The following is a 21,207-nucleotide window of genomic DNA, read 5'->3' as shown; positions in this document are numbered from 1 at the left end:
CAATTCCTCATTTTCTAAACCAAATATTTTTTCTAAAGAGTGAAAAGCCACATTATTAATTTCCTAATTTATTTTTAGTATGCTCATTAAAAAAGACATATGTACCTGTAAATACTGATATAAGAAGAGGCCCTAAAACATGATAATGATAACTAATGAAGTATAAAAGCAAAGTTTTGATTTCCTGTTGCTTTGCCTACATAGAAAGATAACTGCTGTCCTGGTAGGACATAATGTTAACATTACTTCCTAAATTGCTTCAGCACTTGTGTTAACAAATGATATTTATAAGCCAAAATTAGTATAAAGGTTGCTTTATGGCATAGTGTACCCTTAATATAGAAATATTGTGTGCTATTCCAGAGAGGCTCTCTAAAACACTTCCCCAGACTATGGTTTCCATTTGATTGATGAATTGGGAGATCACAGTGAGTGTAGTCACATATAAAAAGTCAGGGCTGATAAACCTACAGGCGACATATTTAATCCTCAGGAGAAAGAAAGAAATCTACTGAAATGCAGGAAGAAAGAAACAGTTGGCTTTAAATTAATACCTATTTAAATGATGTGGATGGAAACAGGCCAACTTTTAATGCCATTTAGAGGAATCATATTTTTAACATATCACTAATTATTGAACTTGGTGAATTAGTTCTGAACTTTAAAAAACTCCATTAGGCATGTACTCGAGAAAAAAAGTACAATACATTAGTTCTTCAACACATGAAGCACACTACAGTTGCATTTCAGAGTGGTGCGTCACCGTAACGCTTATAAGCTATAAAGCTCTGCAAGGCACTTCTCAAAAAGAGCAAGCACTCTAATAGAGGAGGAATTTCAGTTTGAATGTACCAAGAGGACAACTCAACAAGCACACTGTTCTTAATTATTACATAATCACCACACAGCAATGGAACATGCCTTTCTTATTCTTCCTCTGTAGGGAAGGAGGAGGCAGTGCAGGAGTTGCATGGAATGCATAAGAATGGTCACACTGACGCAGTTCTAAATTGGCTTCCAACTTTAGCTTCAACCTACTCAAGCAGTAGCTAATGTTGCGTAACTTACAAATCCTACATAGTCATCTAGGAAATGAAACAACTACACTTACTATCTAGAAGAGTATCACCTGGCACTCTTTCACATTTGCTCTCCCTTGCTTGAATACAATCAGAACATGAATCATACTTTTCGAGTGTGATTGCTCATCTAAACACACTGTCCAGCCAAAGCCCGCACTGCTTGCCTACGGTTTGCATGTGCATTCTTCCAATAGCTGTTGTAATGGCTCTTCAGAGGTAATGCTGGATAACAATGCTTAGCCAAACTCCAAATAATTGCTACTTCTTTAAATTATTGTCATTCTTAAAACTTCTATCTGACATGAACATCACATTGTGATGTGCACACTGGAATTTAGGACAGCACTGGAGAACTTGGTACCTGAATACAGTGCAAGTGAGACACCGAAGGAGCATGTCATTTGGTCAAGGCTGCACAACAAAGCTCTGCTAAAATCTAGGGAAAAAGATCATAGAATCACAGAATCAACCACGTTGGAAGAGACCTCCAACATCATCCAGTCCAAGCTAGCACCCAGCCCTAACCAATCAACTAGACCATGGCACTGAGTGCCTCATCCAGGCTTTTCTTCAACACCTCCATGGGTGGTGCCTCCACCACCTCCCTGGACAGCCCATTCCAATGGCAAATCACTCTCTCTGGGAAGAACTTCCTCCTAACATCCAGCCTAGACTTCCCCCAGCACAACTTGAGACTGTGTCCCCTTGTTCTGTTGCTGGTTGCCTGGCAGAAGAGACCAAACCCCACCCGGCTACAGTCTCCCTTCAGGTAGCTGTAGACAGCAGCCGGAAATCTTAATGTAAGGTTTTAAACATTAAAGCAGAAACTATTGTAAACTCTTGTGAAAATTAAAACAAAAACAAAAACAACAACAAAAAAAACCAATATCCCAAAACTTTCAGGCACAATATTTAAAGAATTTTTTTTCAGAACAAAAGATTGTTTTCTTTTCCAATGACAAAATCCAGAATCCTTCTAACTAATTTGTTGAGGAAATATGCCACAGTGGAATTTAGTATGACTGATTAAACTATGTTCATACATTTTCCAGCTTTGGGTCTCCAGTCCCATTGCCCTATCTATGACCTCTCTAATTCAGGAATTATGTTACTTGTTCTACTAACAAGCATCCATCCATGCCATGGGATGCCATGATTGAACAGAAATCACTTCATGTGCAAGAACAAAACTGAGTGTATGACATTATGCAGCATTGATATGTGTACACGTTTGTGGAATATACCATCTCTGATGATATTACAGACACTGTATAAAAATCACAATCTAAAGTGATGTTTAGAAGATTGAGCCCTCTCATTCTGACTAAGTATAGCCTGTAAATCAACCCTGCACACATCACAATCCCATGTATCTTTCCTAATCAGATGTTCCCACGCAGAAGCACCATGCAGGGGTAAACAGTACCTGGGAAAATCATTTGCTTTTGTAAGTTATTTGTATGGAAGACTCAGCATGGAACTTCACACTTTTGTTTCTTCTTATACGTATCTCACTACCACAAAACCACATTTACATTCTGCTTGGTGAGTTTTTTCGTTTCTTTCATTGGAGCTCTTACTAATGGTTCAACAAAGTCATCCCCAAGTTCTGTTTGTTGGAGGATGGCAAGCTGACCATCTGATCTAGAAATTATTACCAATCCTCCATGCCTTTCTTCAGGCTGATGCTCAATTACAAGCTTTGATTCAGTCTACAGAAAAGAAATAGCAGCAGTAGGCTTGAAAAATTCGTCTATGCAGCTGCATCATGAATCTTTCTACCATATTCAAACCTCAGCTACCAACCCAACAAAACATGTAAAGCTGAGATTACTAAACTGTGAGCAAGAGCAGGACAAAGCAATCTTAATGTAGATCCACATGTGGTGATCCATTTTTTCTTTAAAAAAATCACTAATTCCAGTTGAAGCCTGCTCCCTCGTGCTAAACTATACATGGCTTTCCTAATAATGCACAGCAAGAAAGATGTACTTATCTTCTCAGTGTCCTGCTTCTGCATGTCTGTCATCCCTTGATCACTTGATCCTGCTTTTCATTCATAAAGCCTCAGCAAGGCTGTAAGCTGCCTTTGGTACCCACAAAGCTAAGAGGATCTCTTGATCTCCTGTGGGAGTAGTTGTGTTAATTATCAAAACTTAGAGGAAATTATTCCCATTCTCACTTGTTTTAAGGCCCTCTAAGGCTAAAGCACTGTGAACTAACTCAGTGTAAATAAGGCTGATGTTTAATGCTGAAGTTTAATGCTGATATCTGGCCACTGTTAATGAAAAGTTTCCCTTGCCCTTTCACTACCATTTCCACTGCAGCACCTTTTGTTTACCCCCAGGACCAAGGCATTTTGAAGCTATTTATGGATTGCTATTTAAGCAATCTTAACCTGCACTGGGAAGCAAGGGCCATAAAAAAGCTGCTGCCCCATCCTTCCTCTTTCTTATTGCTCAGACTAAATTATGCTGAAGGGGAAAACATAACAAAGCAACATTTTTTTTTCTCATCACATTTTTTTCCCATTACATCAGACAAACTGCTCTGGGAAAAAAAAAAAGAAGAAGAAGTAGAATTTCTACTGTAAAAGTGTCTGTGGTAACAAGAGGGGTTTTTTTCACACAATATATAAATAAATGCTGGTAGTATCAACATCTGGAGGACTGTAGCCTTAGGCACCATTACAAGAAGCAAGAGATTTGGACAGGATACATTCAATCTTGTTTTAATGGTATGATGTTCTGCCAAGATAAACTTCTAAGCTTTGACATATTTTATTTTGAAAAATGTTATCATCAGGTGTAAAGGAAATTCCTCTTCACTGAGGAGATTTTTCTACCAGTGTGCCTGATGACATAATTACTATGTAACTACATATTTCATGAACATCTTTCCTAACCTGAATAAACATCTTTCTGATGACAACCCCATGCACCCATAGTCTTAAATAACAACAAAAAGAAAGGACTCAGATTCTTAGTAAATTCTCTGTAAGGGAATTATTCTCCATCAATGTGCTGAATTCTAAATACATTGCTCCTAATTAAAGCAAGCAAGCCACTCAAAATCTCCTTATGCCAAGCCTCTCTGCCTTCAGCTTTTCTCAAGTCCTCACACTATTCCAAAGCCTTCACTTTTGCCATGCTTCACTTCCCACTTTGATTAAAAACAGTTGCTTCCTCTTGCTGTGACTGCTCTGATGGTATGGGTGACAGCTTTCTTTCCAGCATTGTCATTATGCACACTCTTATGGACTGCTCAAAACTGCTGGCGACACTATTTAGGCTTCTCAGTCCATCTTTGTCTACTTGGCTCAGTTGCAGCTTTGAAGTGACTTCAGAAAATCTAGAATGAGGATGCACTCACCACGTGCCTTGCATGAGACTATAACGGCAGGATAAAAAGGTTTGGAAAGAGTGAACATATAATACAGCATTACAAGTTTACCTTATGAGCCCTTAACCATCAATTAAGCATTTCTGTGAAGGAGTGGGAAAAAAGGTGGATGCAAAAAAATGGTTGTAGCCAGGTGGGGGTTAGTCTCTTATCCCAGACAACCAGCAACAGAACAAGGGGACACAGTCTCAAGTCGTGCTGAGGGAGGTCTAGGCTGGATGTTAGGAGGAAGTTCTTCCCAGAGAGAGTGATTTGCCTTTGGAATGGGCTGCCCAGGGAGGTGATGGAGTCAGTGTCCCTAGAGGTGTTGAAGAAAAGACTGGATGAAGCACTTAGTGCCATGGTCTAGTTGACTGGACAGGGCTGGGTGATAGGTTAGGATGGATGACCTCAGAGGTCTCTTCCAACCTGGTTGATTCTATGTTTCTACGAAAATTCAAGCAGAGTTATAAGAAGCATACAGTTCTCCCAATGTCAAAATTTCCAAAGGCAACACGTAATGACAAGGGTTACCTAGGTATGGATAAATCCAGTTCTGCAATGCCTGACTACCAGCCATATATTAGGATGTATGTTGCCGAATTCTGCTACTTAGGGCAAAACACTTGCTTCCTAAGAGCACTGAAACCACTTTTCTTAAGACTTAGGAGCTCTCTGTCCCAGAAGGTTTAAAGTACAGGAGCACAATTCAAGCAAATAATTATGCCATGATTGTGGAAGAGTCTCAAGTGGTTTAAATCAGTATAGTTCACTGCAGTCAGCCAGATGACAGTAATCTATGACAATGTGAATTAAAATCTTAGAATCACACATGCAAGTAGCAATGTTTTGTAGTAAAACCATCAGAAACACTAATAAATCTCCCTTTTTTCTTGGAATAAAGAAGAATTGGGTATTTTACTGATAATCACACTGCACCCCTCACAACCCTGTGCATTCAGCAGCAGCTGTTCCTAGGGTGTCATTCCAAAACCTGCTTTTCAACAGCTGAGACACATAGCTTCCGCTTTCAGAGGTCATCATTGCCTCCATAATCCACATGCATCACAGATGTAAAAAGTCATACCTTTTATATCTAATTCAGTTTGTACTTTCTCACTGTAGCATTAATGTAACACGAGTATTTCCCAGAAGCATTTGTCACTGTAACACAGGGCTAAATTCGTTCACTAAATGAAAAGTCTGCAGAACTCCTGGAAGTGGACAGCTTCAGATAATAAAACCATTGAATTAAATATAGGTTTAGACTTCTTTTTTTAATCTTTCCCTTTATCTCCATCCAAATCCCCACTCCCTTTTGGCTGCTGTCACTGCAGCACTTCAGGTTCTGGCACAGAACCAGTAAAGGAGGTATTTTTCAAGAGATGGTAAATCAACTTATTCAGCACTCTCCCTGGCTTCCTTTCTCAGAGGTCAAATATGTTTTCAAATCAGTAAAAGAAGTGAAAGTTCTTTCAAGTCTCGCTTCTCACAAGGCAGGACAAGCAGAGAGGTTTTTTCCAGTGTTCACCTCTAACAATATACAAATCTCAGAAGAGCCTCTTTTCTTCTCTGAGCCATGGGATGTGCACAAAGGCTTATTCATTATCTTTTCATGTTTTCTCAAAAAATATCAGATACAAGGTTATCAGCATAGTGGGACAAGGAATGTACATACACATCACATTTCACTATCCACCTTTATTTTTAACCCAGATTCCCAACCCAGTTCCAAGAAAAAATGACAGCATTTGTGTGTATGCAGGAACTTCATGAGAACAAGCTTGCACAAATAACACAGTCTTAAAATATAGTTACTCTCTGTATGTAATAATATCCTAGTTCCAAAAAGATCAAAACATATATTTTTGTAAATATATTGAACAACCTTGTATTCACATTACAGCTAACAAGTAAATTACTGCAGTGGCACAATCCACAGAGGAGGTAGAAATGTTATTACATCTCAGGAGGTGCAGAAACAGAGCACACATTTTTATAACCTTGTTAAGCAGTGCCACATCTTTCTATGTAAATTAGCCTAACTTCAGTTCAAATCCAAAGTAATGTAAACAGAATATAGCAAAATGCGTTTACAACTGTCCTGACAGCTGCCTAAGTCAGGCTCATCTATTTGTCAAGAGACTAATCACCACTTCAGCATTGCACTGCTGTATGCCAAATTTACCTTTCACTTTTTACAGCAGTTACTGACCAACACTCAGCGCTTGTTTTCAAACATGCTGATATTCCATGAGCACTGGTTTCAACTGCTCTTTACATACTTCGTTAGCTATTTTGAAGGTTAATATAAGATAGGTGAGAAGAAAAGAGAGTGTGTGTGTGAGAAATACAATCACCATTAAAAGTATTGAATTGCCTGTCCAAATTAGTCTCAATAAAGGACTTCATGAAAGCACTGCTTTAGTTACACAAAAGCAGCCACAGCCAATGCAGAGTTGCTGGAGGTAAGATTAAATTATGTAGTGAGCATTATTCATAAAGCATTATTCATCTCATCTTAAAGCAGACATCTAAAGACAGTCAAAGGGATTGTGGCAAATGTTCTTCATTGACTAGAAGGGCTACAATGACTAACTCAGTTGCACAACTGCACTGTAGATATCCCTTAAGGTGAAATGAATTCTTCTGCCTCATTCCAGCATTTTGCCTTGCTTTTCACATAGTAAAGTAATTCTACCTTCATTGTATAGTATTGTTCCCCACCATATTAGTAGAAATGTACTGCAAATCACAAATCTAGTAGGTTTATATTAGCTTAATTAGCAAGACTCCATTTTCCTTAAGTCTCGAAACACTTTACAGAGTTTAACCAGCATTACCCTCATTTTACAAGTGAGGAAAAGTAAAAGATAACATGAAAGTGACCACGACCTTGCCCATTGTCTGCTATAGGTCAAAAGGCTGAATTAAATGTAGCATCAAAGCCCTACAACATGCTCTTCCATATTACATTTCATCCAAACTTAAAACTATCACCGTTTACTTCTGGTCCAATTCTGCTGCATATGATTTGACAGGTTCACAGACCTCAAAGGTGAGTATGAAGATTAATAAGAAAAATAGAATATACAGTGAAGAAGATTATGTATTTATTTTCTTTTACCAGCTTACAACAGACACCACCCTTGCTTATCACATGGGGCATCTACACAGCATGATGTGCATGATGTGGTTGCAAGGCTGGCACTGGTTAAGCTAGCACCAAAAGGAAACACACTACAGTAGTTTCAAACTGATCCTGAGCCCAGGTTACTGAAACTTACTATCCTGAGCAGTGGGCCTGGCAAATACAGTTTTATATATCTATTAGTACTTGAGCTACTGATAGTGCAGTGTGCTTCACTTACTTATCAGTACACTCTAGGTGAGCTGGGAATGGTCTTCATGATCTACTGCCCCATGTAGACATACTCTATAAATTGTATGTAAAAACAGCTAGCTAAAATAATATTGCAGATAAACATATATTTTAAAAAGACAAAAAAAAAAAATAGAGTCTAGACAAGGATTCAGAGTTTTGGTTTGGGCTTTTTTATATTTCTGAAGCAAACATTTAAACACTTCCTACAGTGTAAGCTGGATTATAAAACACATGCACAAATACATATGCGCACACTACCATTTTAAAACTTTTGTTAAGGGCTGCAATTACATTGGTTTTAACCTTTTTCTGCCTTGGCATTTCAAGTTATCCAAATCAAGTCATGAAAACACACCAAATAATTCATTTTTCCTAAAACCAAGTGAGAAATTTTAAGGAAAATTGTTTTGTTATGAAGCTTTATAATACCATTCAGCCAAAACTGCATGCAGCTTTTTCTTCTCTCATTCATACCTTCTTCTGGTTGGCTACAAGACTAACATGCTGTCCTACTTCCTGTCTTGTATTTTTTTTTCTGGCTTGCTACATATTGCATGCTTCTCATTCAGGTTTTCTCTCTTTTTACTTCCTGTCACTTTAGGTACTTAGGAGGGAGGCAGGCAAAACTGCCTTTATAATGCCATGAGAGATAGTTTTACTGAGAAGTTGACAGATCTAGCTCTTATAACATGTGTTCAGACAGTTTAGAGTATGTGGCAACATAAAATCTTTAAGACACAAGGACAGCCAAGACCAAAATTAAAACACTGATGAGGCCTGAAACATTCAAAGTAGAACATTGCAAATAACAGGAATCCAATGTTAAACATGATCAGTGTGATACATGATTTATTATTAACTGAACAGAAATCAATTACATAAACCACAGTTGTTGTTGAACTTGCTTCTAAAACTCCCTACTTCTGAAAGTCTGTAATTTGTCAAACAATTTTACAATGATTATGTACAATGATCAAAATGAGACATCTCTTCCACCCTCTTATTGATCATGGTTCACATTAAAGGAATTTTTTGATTTACAGACTGTGGTTCATACAAAATCATCTTGCCTTTGCCTGGAATTACACATGAATATGCTAAACATATAAATAGATTGTAGGAGTTGCCAAAACAGATGCAAATCTGTGTCTGTTGAGTCTAGTTTCTGATCTTTAGCAATCATTTGTTTTACCAGGAGGTGAACACCTCCTTCAGGGCTCAAGTGTCCATGATTTGGCAAGGGGGCTGAGAGTTTCACAGAAGCCCATGAGAATTAGATTCAGTGACATTAAGGATGCAGCCAGCTCTCTCTGGGAGACTATGAAAGGCAAGCAGAAGGAAGAAATGGCAAGATATCCAGATTGTAGCATAGTCCATCATATTTTTCTGCTTACAGCCAGAGACATATCTATTATTTCTGTGACACAAAAATAAACAAAACTTTGACATGCTGATTTACTAAAGCTGGAATGGCAATAATAATAAAAAAAAAAATCAAAACTCCATAAAGGCCTTTAATGTTTCCAAAGATACTGTCATTACTGCAATAAGTGTTAAGCATTTCCTTTGCCATTAATGACTTCTATGGCAAAGCTTTGAAGAATGTTCCATAGGTTATCAGTAATGGCTTTATCTGTTGCACATAAAATAAGAACAAACTAAACAATTCAGAAAACTACTTTCAAATTGTGGCCCAGAACCAAAGTTGGAACAATGACAGGACAGATCCGTTGCTGGTCTCATCTGGCACTGTCCCAGTGGAAGGAAGCCCTATCAACTGACACCAGCTGAGAATATAGTTTGAGGCATCCCCTTATTCACTCACTTAAGTCTATATTTTTTCCCCCACTTTTTTATGTTCTAGTCACCAACACCATTCTATCTAGTCACTAATAGTCCATAAAGCCTAATCTTCCTGTTAGCCTGCATATAAAATGAATCTCAGATGCAGGAAATGAAAGCCTTCCTCTCAAACATGCAGCAGATTTCAATTGAAAACTAAAGAATTCACGCTTCAAACCACTCTCTGTGGATGTCTTTCTCTATTGGTAACATTTGGAGATATTTGAAAGGGAGCTAATGAAGACAGGTTTATGTGACTGGTTATAATTTTACCTTCCCAACTGCACATTTCACATTTGTCTCAGTGAATTACCTGGTAAAATACTTCATGATAATTAATACTTTAAAAGGCTTTGCAACCAGTGAAATGTTTTGTACAAACTTTCAAAACCAGAGAGTAAAGTAAGCCTGCATAAAATGCCCAAATAGCTAATTGCTAAAAAGAAGTTAAAACACTTAAGCACATGTTTGAAATAAAATGTTAGGGCAAAGCAGGAGGGGACAGGCAGAAGAGGTAAGGGATCAGGGACAAACTATATAAATAGTCCATTTCACAAGCCATGTAAACAACTCCAAGGATCTTCCGGTGTTTCTTGCAGCCCAGTGTTTCTTGCTGTAGCATTTAGAACATTTTAAAGCAAAGAAATGTACTAATTGAGATCAAGGAATCTTCCTGATGAGCTGGCATTGGGTCATTACCTTGAAACCGTCAGATCTCACCAGCCCTCTTCTCACCCATTATCTGCAGCAGGTCTAGAGAAACAGGAAGCCGCCCTTCAGTGCCATTCTCTTATCTGCTTGCTTACAAACTGCAGAATATAAGGATGACTCCTGGGCTCCATTACATTAATTTACCATTGGGGTTTTCCCTGGCTTTAACAGGCACTGGATCAGTTACTGACGGCGTAGGCTCAAACTCCAGACTTCCAAAGAAAAACAAACTACCTATGATGAGATCACTTTGTAAAGACATCGACCTCTGCAAGCATTCTACCACATTTGCTGTGGCTGAAGGACAGTATCAATTTGCATTGTTGGTATCTTCAGAGTTACTAGTAGATGACAGTTACTGTTTATTTGCAGCATTGTAAATACAGTTTAGTATTTCAGTGTGCTGAACATGTATTACATTCACCATATTTTTTTTCAAAAAGTGAAAAATCAGCTGTACTTGTTAAATTTTTGCAAAAGCCAAATTATTCTAATACAAAACATGTTTAGCATTGCTCCGATGACATGCTTTCAAGTCATTTTTCACTGGGATGCTTACCTGTTACAGGAAACATAATCTGCTACAGCTGTTGTCCAGAAATGCATGTGAATACCAAATGCAGCCATTGTGTCATAAGTAGTTATAAGAACAGGAACATAACACAAGAGCAACTCAACTCTAATGTTATGTTACTGATCCTGCATGTCACTTAGCAGCAGACACTTCTGCAACGATTAAATTTAGAAAAGTTATGCCTTCCTACTCACATAAAGGAATGCTTGCAAGCACAACAAATGCTTGTAAGTGATTTTACAACTAGGGTATATTTTCATGCATTTAGGAGGAAGCAATTACTGCAATAATGTGTGGGGGGTTACAATATTCTTACAGTGGATTTATCCTCAGATTTTGTATTAATAATGCTTCTTGTGGCAGCCTAAGAGAAGTAGTGAGGTATTCTCTACAATCATTTTTTTGTGCTTCAGAATACAACCGTAAGATACCAAATGCTTAGATGTTTATCTAGCCTTATATAGGGTTTGAAAAATCTGTTGCAAGTAGGATGTTTTCCTAAGCAACTGTTATTAGCTTCTGCCAAAACTAAAAAATATATTTCTAGCCCTTCTGGTTTTAATGAAAATCATCCAATGCTTTCTGAGCAGCTAGAAAGGAAGCTGAGGGAGAAGATTAGTACACAAATGCCAGTCTGATGAACTCCTTTTGAAGAAACCAAACGTACAGAAAAATGTATGGAAGGAAGAAAACTCTTTTTCTTTTCACTGATTATTGAAAGATAGTATCTGATATATCTAGGAACACTTGAGGAGGGAGCATTCAGCTGCAGTTACCTGGTTAAATCCATTATCTCCTCTGCTCTTAGCAGCCAGAGTGATATTCTCACCTGAATGATGGTAAAAATCATACCAGGCTCTACCTTCAGGGAGAGTGTCAAGAGAAGTATTTTACATTACACACATTCAGGAGCTACACAGCAGGGATCAGTACAACTACCTATCAAGTTTCCTGAGGACAAGCAGGAATAAATCTGCTGCTTTAAATTTGGCAGTTTTTGTTAACTGTTAACATTAACAGCTACCTCCAAATGCTTAATCTACGTGAAAATGTTACTACTACTACTTAATAGGTATTGTATCAGATGCTTGCTTAAGATAAAAATTAAATCCTGAATCTACGAGTATTCGTATTTACATCCTTTCTAGTCCTACACAGAAAGGTCCACGTACCATTTCTGCTGGTTGAGACAGAAAAGGAATAAATCATTCCAATTCTGCCATGCTTTTGCCAAGTGCACCTCCTTCTCGACTGATGAAACCCTTTATAAACCATTTTTACAATTGAACATTGAGTCATGAGGGTATATACACTACTTTTGACTAGAAAAGAAAACCCAGAAACGTACTGAAGCTTGGGTGGCTCTGAGGAAAACAACTGCACACATACCAAGTAATACTGTCCTGTTTCTTTTGATCTTCTCAGAAGTAAGGGTGAAAGCGAGGTATGTGTGGCCAGAGAAATTTCCTTTACACAACATTACTTAATGAATCAATAACGATGAAATGAAAAATGTTCAGTAGCTGTGAACAGCAGTAACTTACTCATGTATTATGTCCAGGTGTGCATGTCTAAGCTCTCAGCACAGTGCTTGGTCAGGACCACAAGATCTACTTAAATTCTTACCAACAAATAAGCTTTTACCCTTTTACACACTTCTTTTCTGGATAGTGAATTCTTACAATGCCTTAAAACATTGGCTGTACAACTCAGCTATTATGAAACCCAGTTCTAGTATCAGCATATCATAATTTTGAAGTTTCTCCAGTTAAATGATCCAATAATAAATTCACAGTAACTACCAAGCAATTTCAGGTTTCCATTTGCCTTGAAGCTTCTTGATACAAGTCATTTTAGGGACCAAAGGGACAAACAAAAAAAAAGTAACTGTTGATAAAATAGCCCAAACTAAGTGCCAGCATTTTTTCAGTCTTCCCAAAGCTTTCACGTTTTCCATGCCCTTTTTAACAGTAGAAGATAAAGCAAAAAATCCAGGTTTTGAAGAAGTCTTTCCATCTAAACAGAGTTGGTGCTTTCCATCTCCAAAAAAGAAAACCACACACAAAAAAAAAAAACCACCCCAAAATCTAAAAAGGCTGCTGACAAAATTAAGTCAGGTGAGAATTTGCAATGGATTTAAATAAATCAGATAGCAGCCCACGTCCATCTCTTAAGGTATAGGCATATGAATATTTGCATATACAAAAACAATCAAGGAAATATAGAGGACAAAAAGAAGCACTTTAAAGCAGAAAATTGTGGATAATTGTTTAAACTGAGAAAGGTCCTCAACCGATGAGCATAAATAAATTGTTCACACATTTGGTGACATATACACTAACTGTTCATGTCTGCACACAAGCTGCAACCTGTTCAAGGCTACTGAAATGTGAGAGAAAAAAAATCCTAACTACCCACACCTTTTTTTTGTCCAGCCAAATCATCCCAACAGAAACTAAACATACATAAAGCTCAGCACTCTCAGAAAACTTCACATCTTCAAAGTACCAAACACACATTATCTAATCAATGAATTCCCCTGTCTTGAATCACAAAACACAAAAGTTCAGGCAAGCCTGATCTCAAATATCTCGCCAGCAGGAGTTCGTCCAGTGCTTTACGGTGTGCTGTCCCTTCCACAGCTGACTGAAGCCAGCTGTTACCTCCTAGTTATGTTACAACTAACAGCAGGGTACCTAAAAGTCACCTTCAGCACTCCCTGTTTGAATTGTGCTGGTTCAGAAGCTTTGATACAGAGGATTTGATTCCCAGGTGGCCTGCTCTGCCTTCAGACAGGGCCACCAGAAGGTTCTTCCACAAAACTGCAACAAGCCACCTCTGTGCTAAGGGGGAAAATAAATAAGACTGACCTTGGGGAGCACTCTACTAAAAACTGGCTCCCTTGGCCAGAGCCATTTCAAAGCAGTTGTCACTTTTGGTCACCAAATCAAACCAGCCTGGCCTACATGGGTAATGGAGGCAGGCCAACCACTGCCATCAGGCTGCCTCTAGCAGCTCCATGCCAATGCCAGGCCTGCCCAGGGTGCACTGCCAGTCATGCTGCTGCCCAGGACACCAGCTTTTGAGATCATCTCAGGACACTGAAAGTTTGGTGGTTCCTTCACGTTTTCGACTCTGAAGTGTGACATGGAAGTTGAAAGAGGATCACCACACTCGCAGCAGCAAGACCCTCTAGCACGGACGGCCCAGAATTCCCTATAAAGGACCAAGTATAACAGCACATGGGCTATCCATGTAAGCCTCAGTTTTTATTCCCTATCAGGAGTCCCCTTCTCCTTAGTTGCTTCCATCAATGCTGATCTCCCTTTCTCCCCACTTTGCCACCGGAAGCCGAAGATTTTGAACACCCCGGACTGCGCCCAGACCCCCAGCTTCGCGCCTTCATCAACCTTCCAACGTCTAGAGGCGAGTAGAGAGGCGGGGCAGCGCCCCGCCCGCTCCGCCGCCGCACACAAAGCGGCCGCCCGCCGCCACCAGCCTTCCTGCGAGCGACGCCCAAGTCCCCGCCTCAACCTGCAGCCTATGAGCGCGGAGGCACCGCCCCAAGCGGCGGCCGCACCAGGATCAGGATCGCAAGCGCCGCCGCGCACCGCCGAGGAGAGCGCCGCGGTCCCGTCCTATCGCGTCCCATCCCGCGGCCGGCCCCGCCGCAGCCCCCGCGCCCGCAGGGAAAGGAGGCGAGAGAGCGGTGGGTGCTCCGCCGCCGGGAATATGCGTGGGGGCTCAGGGCGATCGCCGCGCCGCCGCTCCTGCCGACCCTCCGCAAGGTGTCGCCGTCGGCAGCGGAACGGTGGGCGGGCCGCGGCTGCTTCAGCCGAGTGTCCGTGTCTGGTTCCGCGGGGCTGCGCCGCGGCGGTGTGCGCGGGGCAGCGCGGCCTGGCCAGCGGCCCGGCATCCCGCCTGGGTCAGCCAGCTGGCGTGCAAGGGGACGCCTAAGGGGAGGCGGTCACTGTAAGGTGGCTATTGCTAATTGTTTGCGAAGCCCGTGGTCGAAGAAAAGACTGCCTCGTCCAGCAACTTCCTTTATATTTTTTTACTGCCCTGGGTGTTTTCCTCGGGAGATCGCGGGCGCGGGTGAGGAGGTGTCACCGCTCTCCTGAGCGGCGACTCGCAGGGGACGTTTACCCCGAGCTGGGGGGCCGGGATGGCGTAGCGAGGGAGCGACACAAAGGAGTAGCGGCCGCGACGGTGTTCGCTGACCAGCGCAGAGCACGGAGTAGCCCCCCCCTCTACGGCCGCGGCCCCCCGCGGCAGCCGGGCGTCCTCCCGCCCCGCCCCTGGTGCTCCCGAACCGGGAGCGGGACCTCATTCTGCACGCAGAGAATAAAGAGCGAATAGGGCTTTTGGCGCCAAATGCCAGGCACCTCCCTGCCTGTATGGAAATCAGGGAGGTGGAGTTAGGCAGCCTTCGCTTTTCTCTTCTGCCCTTTTTATTTATTTTTCTTTAAATTCTCCCCGGGTGTGTCAGCCTCTTTTTTTTTTTTTTTTTTTGTTAGTATTATTCTTTTTGGGGGAGTGGGGGTGGGTAGGGTTAATATATCCAACAGCTTCAAAGCCAGCCAGTGACAGTCATCTGTCTGCAAGCAAAGGGTGAATGTGGAGGCTTGGGCCAGCCGAGGGGGCCAGGGGGGTTGGCGCTCAGCAAAGTGCAACATACAAGATCATCTGCTGCCCTTTTTTTTTCTTCCCGGCCTTCTTTTTCTTTTAATTCCCCTTCCCCCCGCCCCCTCCCCCTTGCAACACCCACTACCATCACCAAGGAGGTAAGAAGAGGAAGCTGCAGGGTCTGTGCTGCAGGACAAAAACCCAATCAAATAAATACAATTCCACATCGCATTCGAGTTGCTAAACTAGGGAGGATGGGAAGGGAAAGGAAGAGCAGGGGCATTGCAGGGCGCGAATGGGTTTTTCATTGAGCAGAAGAAAATCCTGGAGGATATATTTATTTTGTTTCGGGTCTGACGCATTGAGATCGCTTGTGTTTTGTAGGTGCCTCTTTACTGCTTTGCATTTTAAACGGCTTAATATATTTCACGAGTAGAAAAATGTACAATACTGGAAGTGATCAGGGGGCGGGGCAGGGGGAGAGCAGCTGAGCCAGACTGGTTTCTTTGCATTTCATCATAAGGCTTTTAATGGATTTTTTTTTCCCCTTTCGGTCTCCGTTTCAGCGTCAGCTGCTGTGAACCCAACAAAACGATTTCCCTTAGCGTTACCTTAACGGAGCTGAAGGGAGACGCTGAATGTTCTTTTTGGACTTAAAAGTTTTTTGGTGGCGGGTTTTTTTTTGTCTTTTTTTTTTTTTAATGTCTGATGCAACTGAATTTTCAGCAGAGAAATGGGGCTGTGGTTGACTGTTCGTGGCTAGTGAGTGGGGGTCCGGCCGAGGTAAGGGCAGCAATATGCGTTCTGCAGAGGTGAGGCTGGGGTGTGCAGGTTTGATTGCGGGAAAGTAGCAAAACGCTGCAAGTTGCCCCTGCAGTAGTCTCTCTGTTGCTCCTGTCTTAAAACTGGAAAAAGAAGGGGGAAGAAAAACTTCCCGTACCTTCTTGGCAAATCAGGAGGCTTTGTTGGTGGCGCCGGGGTGGCTTTAATGCATTTTTGTGCGTGAGATGATTACATAAGGTCGATAATTTCTGTTGCTGCTGGATTTCCCCTCCTCCTCGCCCGCCCCCTCCCCCCCCCCTTGTGTTTTGTGCGGATTTCTCTGGCTCGCTTTGAGTGAATGAACTGGCGATTTGCGAAGTTGCAAAGAGCCCCTCCGCCCCCTTCTTTGCATCCTTCTCCTCTCCCCTTTGCACTGCCTCTCAGATGACAAAAGGAGTAAACTTCCTCTACTTTTGCTGGCATATTAGAAGGCCTTCTGGAGAGATTACGGTATCAAAGCTTTGCATCTGCCTACAGTTATTCTGCTGGTTTGAGCGTTTGAAGCAGTTTGGGGAGAGCCGGCGAGTGCTATATGCAGAAGCGCAGAGGTGCTTTGCATCCTCGCTGTACCTTGTCGGCTGGTTTTGTGTCCTCGCCGAGCGCCGGGGCAGGCGGAAAGCTTTCCATGTTCCCGCACTACCTGATCGCCTTTCTTTATCTTGGGAGGAAAGGTGTGTCAGATGCATTTTTTCAGAACTTGAAAAAGACTCCCTTTTTCTCGCTATTGATGATGGGTTGTTGTTTTTTTTTTCTCTCCGGTTAAGAGGAAGGGAGTCACGTTCGTGTCTGTTTGTTTCTTCGTGGTTTAATTGTGTTTGGGTTTTTTTTTATTATTATTTCTTTTTTATTATTTTTATTTTTGGTTTAGTTTCAGGTCTTGTGAGAGTCTCTCTTCATCCCCTTGCTGGAAATACCCGTAAAACCTGTCTCTAGAACCCTTGCTCGACGCGCAGGGATCAGCAAGAAGTGACCCGTAATGCCAGGAATGGTCAGTAAAAACCCAGACCTCGAGTTCGACTCTTTACAGCCTTGTTTCTACCCGGACGAAGATGATTTTTATTTGTGCGGACCGGACTCCGCTCCTCCCGGAGAGGACATCTGGAAAAAGTTTGAGCTGCTGCCCACCCCTCCTCTGTCTCCCAGCCGGGCCGGGCTCCAGGAGCACCCCCCGGGGGGAGCCTCGGTACCGTGGGGAGGGGCGGCCCTGGGTGGCTGCCGCCCCGCCGACCCCCTGGACTGGGCGTCCGAGCTGCTCCTGCTGCCCCCCGAAGCCGACCTGTGGGGCGGCTCGGACGGAGGGGACTTCTTCGAGACAGGCCTCAGCGTAACCAACAACCTCAACTCCATCATCATCCAGGACTGCATGTGGAGCGGCTTCTCTGCCCGCGAGAAGCTGGAGCGGGCGGTCAGCGAGAAGCTGCAGAGCAAGGCGTCTGCCGCAACTGTCCCCCCACCGCCGCCCCCAGGGGCGACAGCCGCCGCCGCGGGCAGTACCGCCGTTGCCAGCGGCCGCGGGGGACTAGCCAGCAATGTGCCCGAGTGCGTGGACCCAGCCGTGGTGTTCCCTTTTCCCGTCAATAAGCGGGAGACGGCAGCGGGCCGCGCTGGCACAGTGGTGACTGTGGCAGCGGCGGGCGGCGCGGTTCCGCGGGGACGCCCGCCGCGCCCCGCCACAGACAGCCGGGCCAGTAGCAGCTCCGGGGACGACACCCTCAGCGACTCGGGTAAGCACTCGCCGTACGCGGCCTCCTCGTATCTGGGACCTCAGGGTGGGAGGGTGAAGGCGCTGCCTCCGGACGTAGATTGCTCCTCGCCCCCCGGGGGCCAGGTAGGGGCAGCTGCGCCCCAGTTGGTCCCCCTAGGCGGCACTGAGGTGCAGAGCCAGGCGGGGCGGGGCGCAGGGTGGCCGGCAGGCGGCAGCAGGCGCGGCGGCAGCGGAGGGCCCCCCTCTGTGAGGGCCCCATGGGGGCACCAGAGCCGGGGGCAGTCGGCTCCCGGCCTCCCGTCCCAACGGCAGCAGGTTGTGGGGAGCGGCGGGGCTTGAGCCCCGCCGGGCAGCAGGCTCAGCCCGTGGGCTGCGCGGTGCTGAAGGCACCCCATGAGGCGTCCTTACCTTTTTCTGCCCTTTGTGGCTGGCTTGCCACATACTAGGGGCTGTGCCGGGGGAACGAGCGGCCTTCTGGTGGGCAGAGCGGGCTGCCACTGATACCATGGATACAAGGTTCGTAGGAGATGACCGTGTGTCCTCTGAGGCATGATTTGGGAAGGCCGGAGCAGGCTGTTCGCCTCTCAGAGCAGCGCTTACCCCTTCACTGACAGAGTTTAAAATGCCCAGAAACATATCCTGTGCCTGCAGAGAAGTCCACTCGAGCCGAAATGTGATTTCGTGTGTGTAGATGAGCTGGTCTGTATGACCATCGCCATAAACTTGGTGATCTGTTCCGAGATTCAAAGTCTGCAGTCCCTTTAATGTCTGGTTTGACAGCTTTGGGTGAGGAAGCACTTCCAACAGCTGTCTTCTTGGCAGTGCACCAAGCGCCGGCTTAAAGGGTCCCCGGCTGGAGCAGCTTCACCTTCTGCCTCAGAACAAACCCAGCGATTGTTTAGTTTTCCGGCTGCTTTTCCATCAAGCAAGGGCAGTGTTGTGGCACTGTGCATGCCTTTTGTACTGCAGCTCTACTATTCCATTCAGAATACATATATTCTATCTAAAACCTCTTTTCTGACCCTCTGATTATGTGGGTGATAGACCTGCTTTGACTGAAAATTGGCAGTGTTAAAAAAAATCATTAAACTTTAAATAAACTTTAAGAAATCACTGTTCCTCAGACATTTTATATATATTACATACTTTTCAAGATCTGTATCTGTCTACAGATTGTGGGCACACCCTGATTTTACCACCAGTTATTTTCCATTGCTGCTTTTACTGTACATATTTTTTCAATAAATACATCTGGGTTGACAATTGGTCAGAATATTGTCTGTGAGAGTAATATTTGTTTTGTTTTCCTTTTCCAAAAGATGATGAAGATGAGGAGGAAGAGGATGAAGAAGAAGAAATAGATGTTGTGACAGTGGAGAAAAGACGCTCCTCCTCCAATAAGGCTGTTACCACGCTTGCTGTTACAGTGCGTCCTAAAAATACCACTCTTCCAGCAGTCAGGACACAGCAGAATGAACTCATTTTAAAGCGCTGTGCACCAATTCACCAGCAACATAATTATGCCGCTCCTTCTCCATACATGGAGACTGAAGATGCTCCACCACAGAAAAAGTTAAAAACTGAGGTGCCCCGTCCAGTAAAGCCCACAATCCAACCAAAGTCTAAGAGTTCAAGTCCTCGAAACTCTGATTCGGAGGATAGTGAACGCCGGCGCAACCATAATATCCTGGAGCGTCAACGGCGTAATGATCTACGTTCCAGCTTCCTCACATTAAGGGACCATGTTCCAGAACTGGTTAAAAATGAGAAAGCTGCAAAAGTTGTGATCTTGAAAAAAGCCACTGAGTATGTTCATTCACTTCAGGAAGAGGAGCAGAAGTTATTGCTAGAAAAGGAAAAATTACAAGCCAGACAACAACAGTTGCTAAAGAAAATAGAATACAAACGGACTTGCTAAACTTTTTTTGGTCTTTTTTCTTTTTTTCTTTTTCTTTTTCTTTTTTTTTTTTGGCTGACCAGGACAGTCATTGCCACTTTGCACATTTTTGATTCTTTAAAAAAAAAAATTGTGTTTTTTGACGTTAAGAATGTTGGTTTTACTTTCAATCCAGTCCCTGAAGTAATCAACAAACTGTTAATCCGGGTACAGAGCAAATGGATGTTCTTGAAAGGAGTTTATTTCAAGACTACCAAACAAGAATGGACTGCCTTTGTTTTTCTTCTTAAGAACTGTAGATGGTGGGGATTTTTTTTTTTCAAATTGTTGTAAGAATTTGGAGCTGCTGGTGACATCTAGTTGAGTTTTGAAATGTCCATTCCTAAATTTTATGGTGCTTAAGTTCTAACAGATGTTACTTTAGGGGTTGGCATTTTGTGCCCCTGTGGGAATTTTCTGTAAATACCATCTACACACTTGCCTTTTGTACATGTCTTGGGTTATGAGAGGTGGCTTTTGCTACCGGTATTAGACTGGAAGTTCATACCTAAGTACTGTAATACCTCAATGTTTGAGGAGCATGTTTTTGTATACAAATATATTGTTAATCTCTGTTATGTACTGTACTAATTCTTACATTGCCTGTATACTTTAGTATGATGCTGATACATAACTAAATTTGATACTTATATTTTCGTATGAAAATGAGTTGTGAAAGTTTTGAGTAGATATTACTTTATCACTTTTTTGAACTAAGAAACTTTTGTAAAGAAATTTACTATATATGCCTTTTCCTAGCCTGTTTCTTCCAGTTAATGTATTTGTTAATGTTTGGTGCATAGAACTGGGTTACTGCAAAGTTCTGTGTTTAATTTCTTCCAGCGATGTACATTTAGTGCTGCGTCCTATAGCACTTTGAAATACCTCATGTTTATGAAAATAAATAGCAATTACATGATGTGCCATTTACTATTTTTCTTCTAAATGAAGTTCTTTTAAATAAAATCTTTAACTTTGCAGTGTTCATGAAATACAAAACTGTGGTCTCGTATCCGGGCCACTTAAAATTGTCCAACTCTACTTGACACTAGGAAAAGTTCACTAGGCAGGACATTATCATTTGTGGTTAAAGAGTGATTGTAGTAAGAACAATTATCCCATTCTTCCAATTGTCTGTCATGA

General features: G+C 42.7%; 1 protein-coding gene across 5 annotated transcripts; it reads left to right on the top strand.

The window, feature by feature from the left end:
* The first annotated feature begins 14,530 nt into the window (after nt 1–14,530).
* Nucleotides 14,531–20,994, top strand: MYCN (MYCN proto-oncogene, bHLH transcription factor). 5 transcript variants are annotated; one of them, XM_064146432.1, is made up of 3 exons: nt 14,531–14,684; nt 17,292–18,147; nt 19,448–20,994. In XM_064146432.1, the coding sequence occupies exons 2-3, from the start codon at nt 17,400–17,402 to the stop codon at nt 20,044–20,046; spliced, it is 1,347 nt and encodes a 448-aa protein (XP_064002502.1). In that variant the 5' UTR covers nt 14,531–14,684; nt 17,292–17,399; the 3' UTR covers nt 20,047–20,994. The 5 variants fall into 5 exon arrangements, with proteins under 5 accessions (XP_064002502.1, XP_064002505.1, XP_064002504.1 ...); XM_064146435.1 differs by lacking the exon at nt 14,531–14,684 and adding an exon at nt 15,537–15,759; XM_064146434.1 differs by lacking the exon at nt 14,531–14,684 and adding an exon at nt 16,097–16,384.
* The last annotated feature ends 213 nt before the right edge of the window (nt 20,995–21,207 follow it).

Source organism: Pogoniulus pusillus, chromosome 7 (assembly GCF_015220805.1).
Source record: "Pogoniulus pusillus isolate bPogPus1 chromosome 7, bPogPus1.pri, whole genome shotgun sequence".
Taxonomy (NCBI): Eukaryota; Metazoa; Chordata; class Aves; order Piciformes; family Lybiidae; genus Pogoniulus; species Pogoniulus pusillus.
This window is presented reverse-complemented; position numbering and strand designations above follow the sequence as displayed.